The sequence below is a fragment of the Oncorhynchus mykiss genome, chromosome 8 (assembly GCF_057628025.1).
Source record: "Oncorhynchus mykiss isolate SJ-2025 chromosome 8, ASM5762802v1, whole genome shotgun sequence".
Taxonomy (NCBI): Eukaryota; Metazoa; Chordata; class Actinopteri; order Salmoniformes; family Salmonidae; genus Oncorhynchus; species Oncorhynchus mykiss.
The window spans coordinates 19,559,099-19,580,710 of NC_143029.1; the positions used below are offsets into that span (position 1 = coordinate 19,559,099).

The 21,612-nt window shown below is 42.8% G+C and overlaps 2 protein-coding genes across 2 annotated transcripts in view; both read right to left on the reverse strand.

The window, feature by feature from the left end:
* The window catches only part of LOC110529540 (mitogen-activated protein kinase kinase kinase 5), a 58,848-nt gene extending 57,427 nt beyond the window's left edge, over positions 1-1,421 (reverse strand). Inside the window, exon 1 of the mRNA XM_021611796.3 lies at positions 356-1,421. Coding sequence (XP_021467471.2) covers positions 356-770 — 415 coding nt within the window. The 5' untranslated portion in view covers positions 771-1,421. The remainder of the gene's footprint in view (positions 1-355) is intronic.
* Positions 1,422-8,943: 7,522 nt separating this feature from the next.
* On the reverse strand, positions 8,944-14,386 carry LOC110529541 (CCN family member 2). Its single transcript, XM_021611797.3, has 5 exons — positions 11,511-14,386; positions 11,037-11,253; positions 10,657-10,911; positions 10,330-10,541; positions 8,944-10,203 (listed from the first exon to the last, which is right to left on the reverse strand). Exons 1-5 carry the CDS (start codon positions 11,568-11,570, stop codon positions 9,907-9,909), a joined length of 1,041 nt encoding a protein of 346 aa, XP_021467472.1. The 5' UTR covers positions 11,571-14,386; the 3' UTR covers positions 8,944-9,906.
* Positions 14,387-21,612: the final 7,226 nt, after the last annotated feature.

Consider the following 21,612-nt stretch of genomic DNA (forward strand, 5'->3'; position numbering starts at 1 on the left):
TAGTTAATTTAATACTTCTAAACATTGACTTGTAAAACCAGTCACACAATCTTATGTGCAGTTTTCTGTGTGCTCATGGCAACCACAATAGAAGCCCCATTAGAGACAACTGGTGTGGCATGTGGATTAATGTGCATGGGCCCATTCCCACCCACTGCAATGGATGTAGAACAGTAGTGAACCTGTTCTACTTTGGTGATATATGGTATGTGTTGTAGGCTGGGGTTTGATGGTTGGAGTTTGATTCAGAAGAATAGACAATGACAAAGGTATATTTGTTTTGATTCTGATAGTTTGAGGGCAACACAATCAATAGCCCATCACATACATGCTGCATGTCACCACCACCTCCTACCTGCATTATAGAACTGGTCAAGCACACACGTCTCTCCAAAGTCGATCTTTCCAAAGTGTATGATTTCCAGTTTACTTCCCACTGAGTCGCACGCGTCTTTCAGGCAATGCAGGGCCATGTTCTCTGCGGTGTGCGGCTGAGTGAGCTCGCTGTTGACGACATATGCCACCGTGACAGCCCTGCTTTTACATTTCACCGTAGACAACAAGCCGCCACTGTCCTTCGGGCAGCTCAGAATATTAGGAATGATGCTTCCGCTGACCACCGAGTCGTGCCAGAATGTCCCAGCGTCGGGAATGGGGGCACCGCTCACGCTGTCTTCCCGGGGGCCAGCAGAGTCCCCGCAGGCACCCCCAGGGCCCGAGCCAGGACCAAAGGAGGGAACCGACAATGATATCCCTTCATCTTGACTCATTTTTTCTATGTCGGTTTTGGTTGACAATCACTCTTATGTGTTCTTATGGATCCTCAGTTGCTCGACATCCCCATACATCCAAAGTCAACATTACGCACGTTTCCTCACATACATTCTATGCACAAAGCATGCAAGATATTTCAACACAGGTAAACAGTCTGGTGATATGGATCCACCTCCTGTATATTCATGTCTGGTTTCGCATGAAATTGTGCAATCTGCAGTAATAAACCAAGATAGTGGGCACTACAACCATTGAAAATCAGTGTTACTGTTAAGTCACGACACATATGCTACTCATATACAGCTAACAATCCTATGGCAAGGAACAGTTACCACTGAATTGTAACATTCTTGTGCATCTCGAAATCGACTCTTCATAGTTTCCGAAGTTAAGCACGAGCGCAGGTTGCAATGGTTACAAACCGACGGTGAGCTTGTTGGTAGATCCACCGTTCTAGGAAGCAGATCAGGGTTGTGTGCAGCACCGCAATAATTTAGAAATAATGCACATAGAATAATTCATGCCAACAAGACAATTATATCCAGTCCCCGAACCTGCCCTATTTCCACTATTATCTTCCCTGCAAAAGCACACGCACACTGGGTGGAGGTTGAGCGTTGTTTACGGGCGGTGACATGACCAAATTTGGAACAGTTGGCGCGTATTCCCCGTTAAAGCCACAGTCTGCAATTTTTCCAGTAAGAATAAGATTTACAATAATTTGAACTAATGAACACTCTCCTTGATTTTGAGGTAAATTACTTAAAAACAGTCCTGATTAGAATACTACAAGTATATTACCTTATCATCCATCAATGTTCTTGTAAACACATTATAAATTCAAATCATCTAAAAAATAATATTGCTGCTCTCATGGAATGTCATTCATATACATCACAGTAATCGCTGGCTACAGTATTTGATTTGCACGTGAACATTACACTTGGTCCTAGTGTTATCACTACACCAGAATTTTTACTTCGATACCGATACCAGGTTTAGTATCACGATACTCAATACCACTACGATTCTCAATACCAAAGTGATACCAAAACAATACCAACACAATACCAAGATTAAAAAAACAATAAATAAGGTGTGTTAGCCAAAGTCTCAGAATGGTACTTGATCCAGACATATATTTTGAGCTCAATATCATTACATTTAAAACATGTGTGAATGAATGCATTATTAAATTAATAAATTATACAATCACACAATCAATTTGACAGTTTTTATTTTTATTTTTATTTTTTACCAATATAACTACATACCATAATGGTAATAATTGATTTGACTGATAATCTGTAGTCTATTGATACATTGGTTAAATCAAGATTTAGTCTGGCCTATTTACAATACAGGTGAATGCATATTCAATATTTATTGAGTTTGTTTGGACTGATTTCATGGGGCTACAGATGAAAAACAATATGCTTTCCTTACATTTGGGACATATTTTAATGTACCGATCAACAGCATTTGCATAGAAGAAGCAATCTCGTATTTTATAAAAGAGTGCGCTGTGTCTTTAAGACCCATGACATCATTCACACACGCACTCAGTTCGAGCCTTGAGCAAAGATGATCCATAGAGATAGATAGAGGACTCATCTTTATGTTTGTGCCATTATAGTGTCTGTGACAGCATGGACAGCGCCAGTGAGGCTACAACCCATAGGGATCCCCACACAGTTGATTACTTTCAAAGATATTTATAACTAACCCAAGATAGTTTATCTGTGTTGTTTACAGTGGGAGCAAATGAAGCATAGTGAAATTGACATAATGGCACCGGAGGGGATGGCTGCCAATTTATGGGCTCCTAACCAACTATGCTATTTTGTTTGCTTTTTTGCATTGTTTGTAACTTATTTTGTACGTAATGTTGCTGCTACCGTCTCTTATGACCAAAAAGAGCTTCTGGATATCAGAACAGCGATTACCTTTTGAGGATCTAAGGACCCATGCCAAATCTTTTCAGTCTCCTGAGGGGGAATAAGCGTTGTCGTGTCCTCTTCATGACTGTCTTGGTGTGTTTTGACCATGACCGTTTGTTGGTGATGTGGACACCAAGGAACTTGAAGTTCTCAACCTGCTCCACTACAGCCCCGTTGATGAGAATCTTATTTGGTCCCATGAAATTGGTCTAAAGCTTCTTAGTTTACAATTCAGTGATGGGTCCCTTTTGTAGGCATGTGGATCAATTTCCAACTGAGTTGGGCTCTCAATTTACTGTTGAGAGTTAGAATAGTAGCAGTGGGGAACCGTAACATCCTTCTACACCTTCAGATCAGGCCTAAGGATTTATTGTTTTTTCTTTAAATATAAATGTAGTATTTTCTATAATTAAAATTATATTCTGATTTCATCTCTTCAGTTTGTGTTGGAAAGGGAAGGGTTAACACTGAAGTGAAAAAAAATATCCAATCAATATTTTTCTTTGGTGGTGTCTGGGGAGAAAAATCTAGCTAGCTAAATCAGCCATTGGCTAGGCCCTCAGAAGCTAAACTGAAAACATCTCCCATTCAACTGCATTAGGGCATAGTTGTGGAGTGACTGTGAAATCAACCAACCACATTTTTAACTTGCAATGGGTGGGATGGTGTTTAAAATAATGTTGTTGTTTTTTACTTTCTGACTTCTGCCGTTTCTAAGGCCTACATGCAAAGCATGTCACTCCTGAGAGCACAGCTCTAATTAAATTACATTAGGTTACCCACAGAAGCAGGCCAACCGATGCAAAATGCATAAATATGCACCTATTCAATAATATCAATACCTTCTGTATTTGTGTGTTTTGCATAGGTTGTCCTGCTTTTTTCTTTTGTTTATTTAAGTAGGAAAGTCAGCTAAAAATACATTCTTATTTTCAATGACAGCCTAGGAACTGTGAGCTAACTGCCTTGTTCAGGGGCAGAATGACAACTCTTTACCTTGTCATCTTGGGGATTTGATCTTCCAACCTTTGAGTTACCAGTCCAATGCTGCAACCACTAAGCTCCCTGCTCCCCTGCTGCCCTATGATTCTGTTGGTAACCTAATGTAATTTAATCATTCAATAAGTCCATCCAATGTTTTGGGTTCCTAAATGCTACTGCCATATAGTGGTTCATTTGGGACTAAGAAGGTTAAGTTTGGATATAGCTGTATGTAGGCACAAGTGGCTGTAAAATGAGACTAGGTAATATTGCACTACAGATTTCAGATGTCTATATGTGTAGGCCTATACATTTTGGATTTGTTATTGCATGACCTAATGTCATTTCTATCAAATCTAGGTAAAACACCACAACAACTGGTAAGTAGACTTACTAAGTAAAACACTATAACAACAATTTTTTTATTTAACTAGGCAAGTCAGTTACGAACAAATTCTTATTTTCAATGACGGCCTAGGAACAGTGGGTTAACTGCCTGTTCAGGAGCAGAATGACAGATTTGTACCTTGTCAGCTCAGGGATTTGAACTTGCAGCCCTTTACGGCTACTAGTCCAACGCTCTAACCACTAGGCTACCCTGCCACCCCTTAGTAAGTAGACTTACTAAGTAAAACACCACAACAACTGGTAAGTAGACTTACAATGTAAAACATCACAACAACTGGTAAGCAGACTTACTAAGTAAAACACCACAATAACTGATAGGTAGGCTTACTCAGTAAAACACCACAACAACTGGTAATGTACGGTGCTTTATTTCAACCTGTAATTCCTGCAAAATATACATATTGAGAGCAACAAATAAATAGGTTTTGTATCACATTTCATTCATTACTTTATTTCCCTGCACCTCAAACTTCCCCTAGACTAGTTCCTTCCTCCTCATAATACTAGACCCTCGTTTGGGCAGAGGGGGACCCCTTGTGGTCATTGTAGCCTACCCGTGTGGTTCCATATGATTTGCCTACCTTCAAGCAAAATATAATTCATAGGGGGTCTATATGGGATTTTAAAATAGCTCCCTTGTGAAATGTTGCTACCTTATTTACATTTAGCTTCAAAGAGATCCTTGAGATGTTCTATTACAACTGTTACAACTGTTGGATCTAGGAACACAAGCATTTCACTTCACCCACAATAACATCCGCTAAATATGTGTATGTGACCAATACAATTTGATATGATTTGATTTGTTTACTCTGACATCATCACAACTGAGAGACAAAAACTCAAGAACTTAGCATGTCTAGGTGAATACCCCAGGTCTTTGAATAGACACTGGGAGGTAGTACAGGCACATTTTAAACCCAGCATCCAGGGGCAATGAAGGAAGTGTAAAATGCATGAGCGTTTAGAGAGCTACAAGGGAGAGAATTCTGGAGGGAAAACGTTTACTACAGATGAAGCACTTTGTTCAAATCATGAGGTACTATTAAAGGGAATTGAATATTTTCACTTACTTTTGAGTTTACATCTGGCCTGATCCATTTTTTAATCTTCCACGTGTGATATCCGATAATCTAACTAGCCTACGGCCTATGTTATCAAAGTTAAAGCCTTTTCAATACCATTGATAAAACATAACACACTATATTGTTGATATAAATGTCTCACACTTTAGTCACCCCCCAACAACAACACGAGCCAGACTAAGGCTAAATTCAGTCAAGATTCTTTTTTAAAAGCAAATAAGTAGATGAAAAGAGCCCTTTGTGGAAAGTCTGAGGGGGATTTACAAGTTTTAGACCCAATGGCTCTTTCATTTCTTCTGGAAAACAACCAAAGACCCTGCTAATCAGTGACAGGAAAAGGATTTGTGTTAATCAGCCAATTACTGTAAATGTTTTTGTGGCTTATCTTTTGGTATGAGGTAAGTCCCATTTCCCGATCACCATCATAGGTGTCTGTGTTGTCTTAGATGTTTACCCAGGACCAGTTCAGTGTGATGTGAGTTTCCCCAGTGACGGGACACTGATAGTGAGTGTTAAAGCACAACCTATTGGGCGTGCCACGTCATTTCAACGTGGAAATGTGGGTCATTTTTGTTTGAGAGGTTGATCAATGAGTTTTCAACCTTTATTCACCCACTCAAAAAGACAGCCAGAAGTTTGTTGAATTCCCAATGTCTTATCACTATGTTTCAACCATCTAAAAGCACAACCAAATTCCAATGGAAAAACAATGTCAGATGTTTTTGTTTAGTTGTCATCTCAAATCATTTTCAACCATTTAAAAGCACAGCGAAGTTCAAACGGGAATACAATGTCAGATATTTTGTATTTAAAAAACAGTTTAATATGTTATCACTGTGCTTCATCAAATACTGCAACCAAACGACCTGGATTATAGTTATTGTAGAGATTACATTAAAAGTACATAGTGCAAATGCAAATGCTATATATAGCAAATGCTATATAGGCCGAAATAGCATCACACCATTGATCATATAGGACATAGAGTATGGTAACATTTAATCTACTCTGTTAACCTGCCCTTTGGAATGACTTCGATAGCAACAGTGAATCTATGTAGTTATCAGGAAATCCAGTAGGAGATGCTGCCCAACCCATTGTTTTTGTTCTGATAGTGGATATAACGTTGAAGATCTGACATTGTTTCAAAGGTACAAATTTAACATATTTCATACAAGGGTTGTCCGTGTTGAAAATTGGTTACCATCATTCTGTGGTTGAAATTTCACAACTTTTTGCAAATCCAATGTACAGTATTTTCCTCATAGATTCCACATCACAATATGTTGACAAATTATGTTGAAACAGCATTGATTCAACCAGTTTGTTCCCAGTGGGAAGGATGACAGTAAGGCTGCGTTTACGCAGGCAGACCAATTCTGATCTTTTCCCACAAATTAATCCAATCAAATCAAATTGATCTATAAAGCCCTTTTTTTCATCAGCAGATGTCACAAAGTGCTTATACAGAAACCCAGCCAAAAACCACAAACAGCAAGCAATGCAGATGTAGAAGCACGGTGACTAAGAAAAACTCCCTAGAAAGGCAGGAAGAAACCTAGAGAGGAACCAGGCTCTGAGGGGTGGCCAATCCTCTTCTGGCTGTGTTGGGTGGAGATTATAAGAGTACCTGATCGTTCTTCAAGATCTTCAAACGTTCATACTGTAGATGACCAGCAGGGTCAAATAACTATCACAGTGATTGTAGAGGGTGCAACAGGTCAGCACCTCAGGAGTAAATGTCAGTTGGTTTTTCATAGGTTGAGACAGCAGGTGCAATAGAGAGAGAGGGACGGGGGTCGAAAACAGCAGGTCTGGGACAAGGTAGCACATCCGGTGAACAGTTCAGGGTGCCATAGCCACATGCAAAACAGCAGAAACTGTATCAGTAGCATGGCCAGGTGGACTGGGGGACTGGGGACAGCCAGGAGTCATCAGGCCAGGTAGTCCTGAGGCATGGTCCTAGTGTTCAGGCCCTCCTCCGAGAGAGAGAGAGATTAGAGCGAGCATACATAAGTTCCCACAGTACACCAGATAGGACAGACTGACCCTAGCGTCTCGGCACATAGAATATTGCAGCATAGACACTGGAGGCCAATACAGGGGGGGTCAGGGGACACTGTGGCCCTGTCTGACAATACCCCTGGACAGGGCCAACCAGGCAGGATATAACCCCACCCACTTTGCCAAAGCACAGCCCCGACACCACGAGAGGGATATCAACTGACCACCAACTTACTACCCCGAGACAAGGTTTAGTATAGCCCACAAAGATCTCCACCACACGAGCCCGTGGGGGTGCAAAACTGGACAATAAGATCATGTCAGTGACTCAGCCCACTCAAGTCGAGTACAGCGAAAAAAACCTGGCACGACGTGACGCACCCCTCCTAGGGACGGCATGGAAGAGCACCAGTAAGCCAGTGACTCAGCCCCTGCAATGGGGTCAGAGGCAAAGAATCCCAGTGGAGAGAGGGGAGCCCACCAAGCAGAGACAGCAAGGGCAGTTCGTCACTCCAGTGCCTTGCCGTTCACCTTCGCACCCATGGGCCAGTCTACACTCAATCATAGGACCTACTGAAGTGATAAGTCTTCAATAAAGACTTAAATGTCGAGAACGAGTCTGCGTCTCTCACATGGATAGGCAGACCATTCTGTAAAAATTGAGCTCTATAGGAGAAAGCGCTGCCTCCAGCTGTTTGCTTAGAAATTCTAGGGACAATAAGGAGGCTTGCGTCTTGTCACCGTAGCGTACGTGTAGTACAGGAGGCTGCTGAGGGGAGGACGGCTCATAATAATGTCTAGAACGGAGTGAATGGCATCAATTACATGGATACCAGTCCACTTCAGCTATTACCACAAGCCCATCCTCCCCAATTAAGGTGCCACCAACCTCCTGTGAAGTGTATGTACGGCAGGACCAAATTGGAGAGATACTGTAGGTAGGTGCAAGTCCATGTAATGCTTTGTAGGTTGTAAAACATCAGCCCTAGCCTTAACAGGAAGCCAGTGTAGAGAGGAGTAATATGATTTTGGTTCTTGTCAAGATTCTAGCTGCAGTATTAGCACTAACTGAAGTTTATTTAGTGCTTCATCCAGGTAGCAGGAGAGTAGAGCATTGCGGTAGTCTAATCTAGAAGTGTCAAAAGCATGGATTAGCTTTTCTGCCAAATGTTTTGAGAAAAATAAATCTGATTTTTGCAAATTTACGAAGATGTAAATGATGAATCTTTTGACCAACCGGATCAGCTCTTTTTCCAATAATTGTGCAAAAGATCAGAATTGGTCTGCTTGAGACTGCTCCTTTCCTCAGACACTGCCAGAGTCAGTTTCCTCAGTCTGCTGTCTGGTTAGTGTGTAAACACACGGGCAGGACAGGCAGCCTGCCGCTCCCTCCGTGCAGAGAATAGAGAAGTCTAGAAAAACGTGTCGGACGTCTGCTGGTGTTGTGGCTAAAAAGTGAGACAGACTACACTTTAGGCTTAGAGACTGGGTGGTCTGACAAAGCATGGACCTGGACCACACACAATCCAATGAGTGGAATTTCAGTGGTCTGACTGCTGTTGTTGAACTGAAAGTGTTAACACATAACTGCTGTGTAAAAAACATATTAGTGGTTGAAGTCATATGTTAAAGTTTGGGACAACATTGGGGTATGATGAGGGGAGCAGTTGTGTAGGGTAGGCTACATTTTCAAGCTCAGTTGGAACAACACACTGAAAGAGTGGAGCAAAGAAAGGAAGGAAGGCAGCATGTTTATATAAAAAATATAATATTTTATTCCAAACTACAAAAGTGAAAACATGTAACTTCTTTGTCACACTTCTCAATAAAATAGTATCAAAACTGTCACAGGAACAGTCAAACTCAGCAAATAAGCTATCAATAAACATATTGAAGCAAGAGAAAAAACAAAAAACAAACACTTTTTAACTTTAAATTAACTTCAACAACTGTACAACAATATGTACAACATTTACAGCATCAATAATATCTAAAAAAGGAATGAAGCTACAAATCCTCCAGTCTTTTTTTGACAAAATACAGATTCCTTCCTTGCAACCTGAATCAGTCAGTCAAAGTCAAACACCTCTTTTCTCAGTGCTGTGGCAAACCCTCAAAGCATGCACACTACGCTCCTTGTCTGGGAGGACGGTTGTTTTTCAGCATGGGATAAACCATGACCTGTCATTAACACTGCAACAGTCAGGCTCTGCAAACAGTGAACTATACACAAGGACACATTCAACTAGCACTCTGGTGCTGTAGCACTCTGGTGGGTAAAGGATTTAAGTGTCTCTACTACTGGGGTTAAAAGTTTTCACCCTTTGTTACTTTAAGTGCTCCGAGGTTGGAAACGGCCCAGTTAGTTGGATCCACACCACAGTTTAGGGAGAGGGGAACATGGCATCAGCCAATTTGTGACAAAAACATAGGTTGTCACATAGTAGAACTATAGTGCAGTATTTTTCTTGGGGCCGCAGAGCAGCCCCCTTGTCTTTAGGGAAAGTGGCCCTAAACATACATCAATTTACTCATACATATATACATTGAATATACGCGTATAGGTTTCTGTCCTTGTACAAAATACAAAATTAGAAAATGAGGAAATAACAAACCAAAAGAAAAACAAATATTGTGCTGCGAGATGAGATGGATATCTGTTGGATTCAAGTTAAGAGTCATTGGTTGTTTTTCTTCTTTGGTGATGTAATTATTTACGCCATGTCTCCAAGCATCTTCTTGTAGTACATGGACTCGAAGATGTCGTTCTCGCCGGGGCAGTTGTAGTGGCACGCACAAGTCTTGATGAACATCATCTGCTTCTTCATGACCTGGCCGTCGGGGCACTTGAACTCCATGGGCAGGGTGGTGGTTCTGTGGGGGGTGCAGCAGCGACCATCGGTGCACACGCCACAGAACTTGGGGCGGTAGGACTTGGTGGTGGTGCAGCCAGAGATCTCAAACTTCATGGGCTTGGACACTCTTGGTGTGCGGATGCATTTCTTTCCCTTCTGTAAGAGCAAAGCAAATTAAAACACAAACATTAGTGACCATTCCTTCATTCTTGATTAGAGGAAGTGTTTATATTGTAGTGAATGGGTAGGCTAGTTTGGGTCGTGGTTGAAGGATGTCTTTACCCTAATGCTTTGCTCCATGTGGGACTCGCAGGGCCTGACCATACACAGACGGGACTGTTTCTCCAGGCGGCACTCGCGGTTGTCATTGGTGACTCTGGTAGAGATGCCCAGGCCGCAGGTCTTAGAGCAGGCGCTCCACTCAGTGGTCTGGACCAGGCAGTTCTCCCTCATCATGGAGGGGTCAGGCCCGTAGGTCTCCTCCTCTCTGTAAGCTGCAGGCAGAGAAGGGGAAGTGACGTTAGACTCTTTATCCCCACACTCAAAAGCTGACCAGATTACATCACTACAATGTAACTGTATGTCCAAGTGTCTAAGACTGAGACTCACCAGCGAGAACAGAGCCCACAAAGCTGTTTGTGTGTTGGGGGGCATCGCACACCCACTCCTCGCAGCACTTCCCGGGCACTTTGACGCGGTGGGGCATGGGGCAGTCAGGGCTGGGCAGGCGGATGTCCATGCTGCACAGGGGCACACAGCCCACGGCACCGTCCAGGCACGTGCACTGGTATTTACAGCTGCTCTGGAAGGACTCTCCACTCCTGTACACCATCCCTCCGATCACACAGGTGGCGCCACCCTTAGCTGTGGGAGGCGGAGGATAAGAATAGAACGTCACATCTCCAGTCACACAAGCAATAGCAGAGGAAAAAAAACATATATGAGTCAATGTACTATAACTACAAAGCAGCCTGTTGAGAGGGACTCACCTGTACAGACTCCGATGCGGCGGTTGATGGGGGAGCCAAATTCACAGAAGAGTCCTTTGTGGGGGTCACACACGTCCCTCTCTGTGCAGAACTCGCCCATCTGTTTGGCACACACCCTGCAGCAGCTGCAGGCATCGGGTACCAGGCTCACACCAGGAGGGCACTGTGGGGCTACATCGGGGCAACTACACTGCCCACTGCACTCCTGAGCCACAGCCTGAGGGGCAAAGAGATAGGAGCTCTGTTAGACCCAGATCACAATGTCACAACTACTAACATTACAGTACATCAACCCCAAGAGCTAGAGCATATAAAGCCTTATATAACTGTGTTAACAATATATCTATTTACATTTCAACTGCTGAAGTAATGGACTAGACATGCTGACACCTCATTGCGGTCTGTCTGGTACATGGTGCATTGACACAGCAATACAGATTCCATATAACTTAAGTCTCAGTAAAAGGGTCTTACCAGGTAGGAGAGAGTGAGGCAGAAGAAAGAAATCAGTCTCATGTTCATTCCAGCAGACATTTTGCTTTTCTTAGTTTTTTTCTGAGTATCTTAGACAAAAATAAGTTTTCAGGTTCTGCAAAAGTCTTCCTTAGTCTCTTGCGAGTAGTTAAGGAGTTTGTCGTCGGATCGAGTAGATCTTGTAAGAAGTGTCTTGTTCTTGTTATTTTCTCAGTTGAGTTTAGCTTCAGTAGTATATCTGTTGCTGCTCTTGTTGCTCTCTCTTGGAGGAGGAGTTGTTCTGTTTCTGAAGCTAGGAGCTCTCCCTGCATTTATACACCCAGGGCTGCCGTGACGTGCCAATGGCTGAATGGAGTCCTGGACAAACATGGACATTCTTGGCATTCTTTCCTAGTTTCCTGCCCCCCTCTCTCTAGACCCCCCCATCCCGCATTCCTCCTGTCTGAAATCAAAGTGCTGTCACATATCAAAATAAAAGTGCAGTCTTGGCACTATCCCTCAACTTTCCTTTTTACGTGTTGTGTTCTATCCCACAGAGACTGTAAACCTCCCCTGTTATTGGGAATAGCTGCCTTGCTGTTCTCCTAGCTCATCACACATGGATTCTTCACTAGTGACTACAAATACTTTCAATACCTATTCTTACAGGTGAATTGTATTGTCAAACAATGGGCTGTAGTGTAGTTCATGGCTGGATTTAGTCACTGTTACAAAACGGTACCATTATAAAATCCCTGTACACTTTCAGGGGTGTTTTTTATTTGAAAGAAAACAACAGATTTATGACATTTTTTATTTAACCTTTATATATACACTGAGTATACCAAATATTACTAACACCTTAATATTGCGTTTTACTCCCCCCCTCCCCATTTTCCCTGAGGACAGCCTCAATTCATCAGGCATGGACTCTACAAGGTGTCGAAAGCGTTTCACAGGGATGCTGGCCCATGTTGACTCCAATGCTTCCCACAGTTGTGTCAAGTTGTCTGGATGTCCGTTGGGTGGTGGGCCACTCTTGATACACACAGGAAGCTGTTGAGTGTGAAAAACCCAGCAGCGTTGCAGTTCTTGACACCAACTGGTGCACCTGGCACCTACTATCATACCCCATTCAAAGGTACTTAAATATTTTGTCTTGCCCATTCACCCTCTGAATGGCACACATACACAATCCATGTCTCACATGTCTCAAGGCTTAAAATCCTTCTTTAACCTGTCTCACCCCTTTCATCTACACGGATTCAGGTGACATCAATAAGGGATCATAGCTTTCACCTGGATTCACCTGGTCAGTCTATGTCATGGAAAGAACAGGTGTCCTTAATGTTTTGATTTGTATACTCAGTGTATTAGATTTATGCAATATCCAAGTCTAATAAATCAGGGGTATTGGGATTTAATCAACCAAGTCCTTAAATGGGGGTTTGTATAAACCGTCTAGTTTACAGACTCTTTCTCAGAAGTTCAAGTCTTTGGTTTCAATCATATACTTTTTTATAGCCATGTGCTTTCACCTCAATAAGAAAGTTTAGTCCATGGACTTTAAAGCAAAGGTGTTTCACATTCCAGGTGTGGGATCCTATTTTGCTCCATCAGGCTCTAGACACTGCTCAGACTTGAGGATTGCAGGACAGCGGCTAGACTCTTGGGTTTGTATATTTTTGATAAAAGGATCACACAAGCCCCAGACTCTCCACCTCAGTCTCATGAAAGGCAGCCCTGCTCCTCACCAGCCACCGAATCGGAAATGAAAAACTCCCAGAGAGAACTTGGAGCTGGAGGAATGCGCGGCTGCGCCAGCCGACATACTATTACTGCATGCACACACCGACTGGGAGGAAGCGTGGCCTTATATGGGAATCTTCACTAGCAGCTTGTCTTTCCCTTTTTTTCCCAAAGTGCTCTGAGCACACAGTACTGTAGGAGCTCCTCAGGGGCTGTACTGTCTGAAAAAGTTATCTCTGGACAGTGTGTGACATGGTAATGTTCCCTGTCTGTCAATACAGATTAATTCGTGGCCAAGCAGAGGCTGCCAGTTCCTTAACCCCGTCGTGTCAAAATAGTAGCAGTTTATTGCGTATTTGACTGTGTGCTCGATTTCCTGAACCAATAACAGTGTGGTGTGGCTTTCCATTGCAGTATTGGGTGTCTAGATGAACTGAACTCCCCTCCGCAGGGCAGTGTTCAATAAACCACTCTGTGTGAGGTAAAACTTAGCTGTCTATTAGCATCAGATTCCCTGTCTTAGGCTGTTGTCCTGGAGCTCTCCATTAGTGCTCTCTCTCTCTGTCCCCCCCACACCTCTCCCTCTCTGTCCCTTTCTCCCTCCACCTCTCTCTCACTCTGTCCCCCACCCCCCTCTCTCCCCCTCTCCCCTCAGCCAGCGCCTGCTGCTGTACACCTTTTCCCTACGACATTCCTCACTCCATGGCACATAGGTAAATACTTTCAGGTCTGTTAACCTTTAATGTCATGCTCCCTGGTTTTCCATGGTGGCTAAAAGGGGTCTGAAACTCTAGCTTAAGCATGGCAAGTATTCCAAATTCAACATTCCACATTGGGTGCCGACAATAGCACAGCTATTTTCCCCTTTAGTGTCTGTACCCCCTTGAGGACAGGTACAGTATGTATATCCCATGGGATCATGACTTAGAGATTCCACTGACCGCGAGTCCAATTTGGAATAAGTGACAGGGTGCTAAAGTTGGAGTGACAGGGAGCAGTTAGCTAGGGTCAGAGGTCAAGAGCTGTTGACGTAATGGAAAGTGTAAATAAAGTAGCCAGCAGATATGTACTGTGGGATGTGGCAGACCTGACCATGTTACTAACCTTCCCATTACCTGTACTGAGGAGGGTGTTGTGGTTAAGTTGTTCCCATTAGCAAAAAATACAAACAGATATACACTTTCTGCCAAGGAGTAATTGTCTGCGCAGTGTGATTCCAGTTATCTCCATGTCCACTGCCAAGTGCGTCCCAAATGGCACTACTTTTGACCAGATCGCTGCTGGTCCTGGTCAATAGTAGTGCACTATATAGGGAATAGGGCATCATTTGGGACACAGGCCTTTTCTGTTTGACATTTACATAATTGTGTTCAAATTGCAAGTGTTCTCTCTGAGGTATTCCATCTACAGTGCCTTCTGAAAGGATTCATACCCCTTGACTTTTTCCACATTTTGTTATGTTACAGCCTTATTCTAAAATTGATGAAATACTTTCCCCCCCTCATCAATCTCCACACAATACCCAATAATGACAAAGCAAAAACAGTTTTTTAGAAATTATTCCAAATGTATAAAAAAAACTGAAATTTACATGAGTACTCAGACCATTTACTCAGTACTTTGTTGAATCACCTTTGTCAGCGATTACAGCATTAAGTCTTCTTGTGTATGACGCTACAAGCTTGGCACACCTGTATTTGAAGAGTTTCTCCCGTTCTTCTCTGCAGATCCTCTCCAGCTCTGTCAGGTTGGATGGGGAGTGTTGCTGCACAGCTATTTTCAGGTCTCTCCAGAGATGTTCGATCAGGTTCAACTCCGGGCTTTGGCCGGGCCACTCAAGGACATTCAGAGGCTTGTCCTGAAGCCACTCCTGCATTGTCTTGGCTGTGTGCTTAGGGTCGTTTTGTTGGAAGGTGAAGCTTCACTCCAGTCTTGGTCCTGAGCGCTCTGGAGCAGGTTTTCATCATGGATCTCTCTGTAGTTTGCTCCTTCCGTCTTTGCCTTAATCCTGACTAGTCTCCCAGTCCCTGCCGCTGAAAAACACCCCCACAGCATGATGCTGCCACCACCATGCTTCACCGTAGGGATGGTGCCAGGTTTCCTCCAGACGTGATGCTTGGCATTCAGGCCAAAGAGTTAAATCTCGGCTCCATCAGGCCAGAGAATCTTCTTTCTCGTGGTCTGAGAGTCTTTAGGTGCCATTTGGCAAACTCAAAGCGGGCTATCATGTGCCTTTTACTGAGGAGTGGCTTCTGTCTGGCCACTCTACCATAAAGGCCTGATTGGTGGAGTGCTGGCAGAGATGGTTGTCCTTCTGGAAGGGTCTCCCATCTCCACAGAGGAACTCTAGAGCTCTGCCAGATTGACCATAGGGTTCTTGTTCACCTCCCTGACCAAGGCCCTTCTCCCACGATTGCTCAGTTTGGCCAGGCGGCCAGCTCTAGGACGAGTCTTGGTAGTTCCAAACTTATTCCATTTAAGAATGATGGAGGCCACTGTCTTCTTGGGGACCTTCAATGCCGCAGAAATATTTTGGTACCCTTCCCCAGATCTGTGCCTCGAAACAATCCTGTCTCGGAGCTCTATGGACAATGTCTTCAACCTCATAGCTTGGTTTTTGTTCTGACATGTACTGTCAACTGTGGGACCTTATATAGACAGGTGTGTGCCTTTCCAAATCATGTCCAATCAATTGAATTTACCACAGGTGGACTTCAATCAAGTTGTAGAAACATCTCAAGGACGATCAATGGAAACAAAATGCACCTGAGCTCAATTTCGAGTCTCATAGCAAAGGGTCTGAATACTTACGTAAATAAGGTATTTATGTTTTTAATTATTTAATAAATTTGCAAAATAAAAAAAAAAAACAGTTTTTAGCTTAGTTATTATGGGGTATTGCGTGAAGATTGCGGAGGATTTTAAAAAATGTAATCCCTTTAATCGATAAGGCTGTAACGTAACAAAATGTGGAAGAAGTCAAGGGGTCCGAATAATTTCCTAAATCCCTGTATATGATGATTGTATTTTTACCAAACCAGAGACCTAATCTAGGTTGGAATTAGACTTTCCGTGGTCTGAAGGTTTATTATAGCAATATGTGTGTCCTTCCAGAAAAGACACAACATGCAAGATTGAAATGGGATTGGATAGAAGCAAATTATATTGCCTCCATGCAATTTATGTTGGAAATGCAAAAGAAGAATGTCAACTTAACAGGACTGGACTGTCTTATCAACGATATGTGGGAAACTATTCACTATTTCCTTCTAATAATGGAATGTCTTTGACAAGCCGTGCCAGCTCTCCACAGTATTCAGAAATGATCTTGATAAATTATAAACATAAACTTGTCAGAAAACCAGGCTTATGTGGTGACGTGTAGCCAGCCTACTAGTCAAAGCTTCTTACCATCTTGGAAGTATTTCCTTTGGCCTTTAATATAAATATTAGCCTAAATATCCCAGTGAATGCATGATTAGGACAAAAAATAGATAGGCCCAATACAGTAGAAGAGAGGTACAGAAATGTAATTTCTTATTCAAACTCAAAAGCAAAAATGTGATCAATACAGTAACCATACCCAGATGTTCTTTGGATTAGTTTCATAAGACACACCTCCTAATCTGCTTTCACTTACTTTAGGGTAAAAAATATAACAACTGAGCTTCTGTTTCTGCTGACGGGAAACCAAACCTAGTTCAAGCTTAATGTAATCATAATACGTCTTCAAGAGAAGGGGGGGGGGGGGGGGGGGACTCGTGGGTCACTGTCACACGCTATAGCCCCACTGTGCTTTCCCTAGTATTATTCCAATTATTTCCTCTGCTGAAATGTTTGTGTGGAATAATACTCAATAAAGACATATACACATTAGCAAATTGACACCAACGTATTACTGTAGGGGCATGGAAAGAGAGCCTCCAGTTGGACAACGTCTCCCTAGCTCTGTCTGGAGGGCGGAGTGCACCATGATGGATTCCCTTCGGTTTTTACGGAGGGCGTATTTTCAGCCACAGCAGCATAGCATTCCTGTGAGATTGTTGCAGTGCATTCCTCGTGGGATTTGCCTCAAGACAACTTCGTCCTCTCTGCTCATCTCCCAGTAAGGAATATGATGACCTCACAAGAGGCCAGAATGGACCCTGTGACGAAGGAATTCCCCAAAGGCGCTCCACAGAATTTCCTCACTGGGAAAGTTTTCCATGGGGAGCCCTTGGCCATGTTATAGGAGAGGAGGTGAGGTGATGTCACAGTACGCCCTGTACAGTGCCTCTGTCCTCTGAACACACAGGTTAACTCAGCATTTCCTCTCATTGCGTCTTCATTCATTCATTATCCACTACAGTTACTTCTAAATTTGGAATAGTAAAGGCAATGTTGAATTTTACAGTTTCCCCGTTTAGGCAAGGTAGGACCTTGCTCAGCTCATAGAGTTTCCTAGGTGGTCAGGTAGCTAGAAGCTGTTGCACTTTACCAACAGCAACATAAACACAATATGTACAGATGGAAAGACTATAGCCTGTATGTCTAATATTCCAACACCCAGCTTACTCTGTACACAGAGCTCTGTTGGGATGATTGAGTCATCAGCACTATAATACTGATTAAGGGTAATGAGCAAGTTATGAACATGAGTTAAATATTACAAGTTCAAGTGTACAGTGGGCTAACCTTAGTGAAAAATATGATTGAGTATAGAACACAAGATGATTCTGATGATTATTCCATATATTAAGCAAAAAAGTTTACATGTTATTCTTCTTAACCTAATTTTTCAGAGGTAAGATAATAATAATAATAATAATAATTTCCTGGTATGCGTCGCCTATGCATTTTACAACCTACATAGCATTATTGTTCACTCTGAAAAATCTTATCAATGATTAAAATAATCAGATATTAAATAAACAAGGTTTTGACATGCTATTTCAGTTGAAAGGTTGATCATCCAAAAGTGTCTGGGAACAACTATACACTAAACTTACTGAACCCTAAAGCAAATAAGAACAAATATGATTTCCCTTCATATCCATATCCACCTCACCATCTCCAACTAAAATTCCATCGCTGGCAGTTGGCAGCGCGCTCCAGGAATGTTCCCTGCTTTGAAACATCAAACTGACCGTCCCTCCACCACTGTTTAAACTGGACATGTGGCAGAGATCTAAAAAAATGAGCTCATTATGAAGGCTATAGTTTCTGGCTCTTTGAAATACCAAGGCTGACTGAGGTAATTCATTGCCCAGACTCTCGCAGACTGTTGGACCTTACTACATAATTCGTGTCACGGAGCAAACCCACAGACTAGGAATGGCTAAATCAAATTGTCCTTGAAAGCATGAAACAAATAAATAGAATTGGGGGATAAAGGATCCAGCTGAAAGCTGAAAGAAATATAGAGGGGCTGGAAAGTAGAAATGAGTTTGATAGATGAGGTTGTCTATAAATAGCCTTGGCTGTGGAAACTGACTGGCTGTTTACACTAGAAAGGCCAACCCAGGGAAGCGCCACGGTGCTGAACTTCTTTCAACAAACAGCAGAAAATAATTTCATCCACAGAGATGTACTGCCTTCCAAGGGGGCTACCATGGTAATGACAGTGAATGAGGAGCCCAGGTCTGCTGCATCTCTCTCCCTCTCTCTCTGACCCATGTCTGTGAAACCTAGCATTCTTCCTGAACGGAATCCCATATGGGGGCCTGGAAGTCCAAGATTTATTGAACCCTCTGTACTTTTTGGAATCCAAAGAGATAATGATTTGAACAGTTTCATGTGCAAATTGCAGAGTTCCAAACATAAGCCTAGACATCCCACACAGTGCCACACCCCCCCCCCCCCCCCCCCCCCCCGCTGTATGTTTCTTGTCTTACAGAGAAGTTTTTGGAACATTCCACAGAAGATCCCCTTTATGCTGGTTGCTGTTTGTTGTCTCCTGACCAGGACTCCGGTCATTAGGGGGTCTTTGTCCATTAATCTGTCACCCTCTCCTCTCTGCCCGTCTTTACATAGCAGACTTCATAACGGAACTAAGGTCGTCAAAGGCCAGGGTGTGGTGCAGAGAGACCCACTTGAAACATGATTACTTTTATGCAATGAGGTTTTGGAACTTACAAGTGTGGAGGGGAAAGAATGTTTGCCCCAAAAATAAGCTTAACAGCTAGGCAGCCGCTACCTCACGACCGCATGTAAATAAGAACATTAGCAGTGCTTGGCTTAGTTAAGAGCCAAAACAACAAGAGACCTGTCTGTAATCTGCCATAATATTTTTCAAATACATTATAGTACTTAGTGTTACAGTTGATTATGATCCCACCACAGTGCATTAGTTAGTCTACAATACAATGTGATAACATAAACAGCTGATGTTGCGTACGTTTGAGAAAAGCCTTGGTAGGCAAGCTGGTGAAATACCTTTGGTGGGAATAAATACCACCTGCAGTAGGATGAAGAATCTGAAGCCAGCCAACTGAGGATTCCATTTCTACATCTCCATCAACAGCTGCTGTTATATAATAAGCCTTTATTAGTTGAATTAGATTTTTATCACCACCACTCGCATTCCTGGAACTGTTCAGAAAACACACAGATACCTGTGGCCGGTGGGTACAGGCTAACGACTGAGGGCCCTGAAAAGCACTCATTCATGGGATTGCAGTTGGCCAGCGACCCAGTGCCAAGACAAGCAGTCCAGGAATGCCCTCATTACACTCACCATGGCAACCGAGCTGAGGTGGGAGACAACACAGCTCAGTAGTGGTCTTTAATCAAATCAACAAAAACAAACAGAATTGCCGGCCGGTTACACCCCCTACTGGGATAGGGTTAGAAAGAAGGACTAGGCTCCAGACAATAACAATATCGTGAATTTGTCATCGCAGAATGATTCGATAAACACGGGACAGTATTCAATTTGAGGTGTGTGCCAAGCTTTTGGTCTAACGACCTTCAGTAGACCATGTCAGAGCAATAACTGACAGACTAACTCAATACCTAGATTCATTCTTCATATATAGAAAATACTAAATAGGGCAACCTGCATGATGTTAATTGGGAAACCTTTGACATCATAACCATATCTAAAAGGAATGATTCTGAACAAATGAACAAGAGGTGAACAACATACAACCAACGCAGAAGAATTATGAATTTGAGGTAAACAATAGCAAACAAAGAGTTAACCAGATAATACAGTAACCAGAGTCCTGTCTGTGGGACCTATCTGGTCTGGTGGTGCAGTGAGTCTCTATCCTCAGTGAGGAATATTACAGTAATGACTCACGTCTCCTTCTTGCAAGACAGACTGACCCAATCAGATGAAACCATTTCTTTACCTAAGAGGCAGAATGAACACAACACTACTCCAGCTGTTTCCATCTGAAGCATTCACAACTGGTGCACAGTTAACTGAACGTACAATATGGAAAGATTGAGTCAATAGCTGCCTTTCATTGAGCAACCAATGTAAAAAATTATGCCAAAACATACAGTAACTACAGTTTGAAAAGATACATGAGAATAATCAATACATGTACTTGTATGAATATATTTCCAATAACCCAAGGTACAGACTAAGTAGGTATGCAGATCAACAGAAAAAGTGTTGGTTTTCCCTAGATGTTGTGTTTTAAGTCAGGTTTATACAACCAGGCTCTTTCTGATGTTGGTCTGGCTGAAATCAGCCAAGAGTCTGGCCTTGTCCCACCAGTTGGAAAACTGCTAGAGACATTGTGAGGCAGGGAAACCAAACCTCAAGTACTTTTTAAAATCTATTGCGCACTGGTTATTAAATTGCATTCTGCCATTTCCAGCAAGCTTCCCTTACATTCCCTTAAAAGGAAGTTTGAGTGGAAACCAGCGGTCTTTTGTAACATAAAGAAATGAGTGGAATCACTCCAGTCATCACCAGACCACTGGAGAGGACATTGTGTTCATCACAAGTATACTGCACAGCATAGACTTCTATGTGTAAAAGCATTGCTAAAACTCATTTTGACCCAGAATGGCAGAGCCCTTGACACACACAGTTGACCCTGTCTCATGTTAAGTAACTGAGATTGTGCTGCTGCTGTTTATATTCTGCAAATTGTGTTATGGAAGACAATGCCCTGGTTTCATTAGGACACTTCAGTGACTTAACCTCCTGTGACAACAAGGGAGATGCTTGCCAGACGGCTGCCTGGCCCTGCTGCAAACTGACCTACTAACAACTGGTACAAATTGGCCCCTGTCCGACTCCCCTGGTCCCAGGAATCAAACAGCATTCAGTTTTGCTTGGCTTTGCTCTGCCTGATTGTACTCATACCCGTAAATCTCAGCTGCTGGATTAGCACCCAGAGCACAATCCCACAAATCCTCCCAGGCTAGTGTCAGG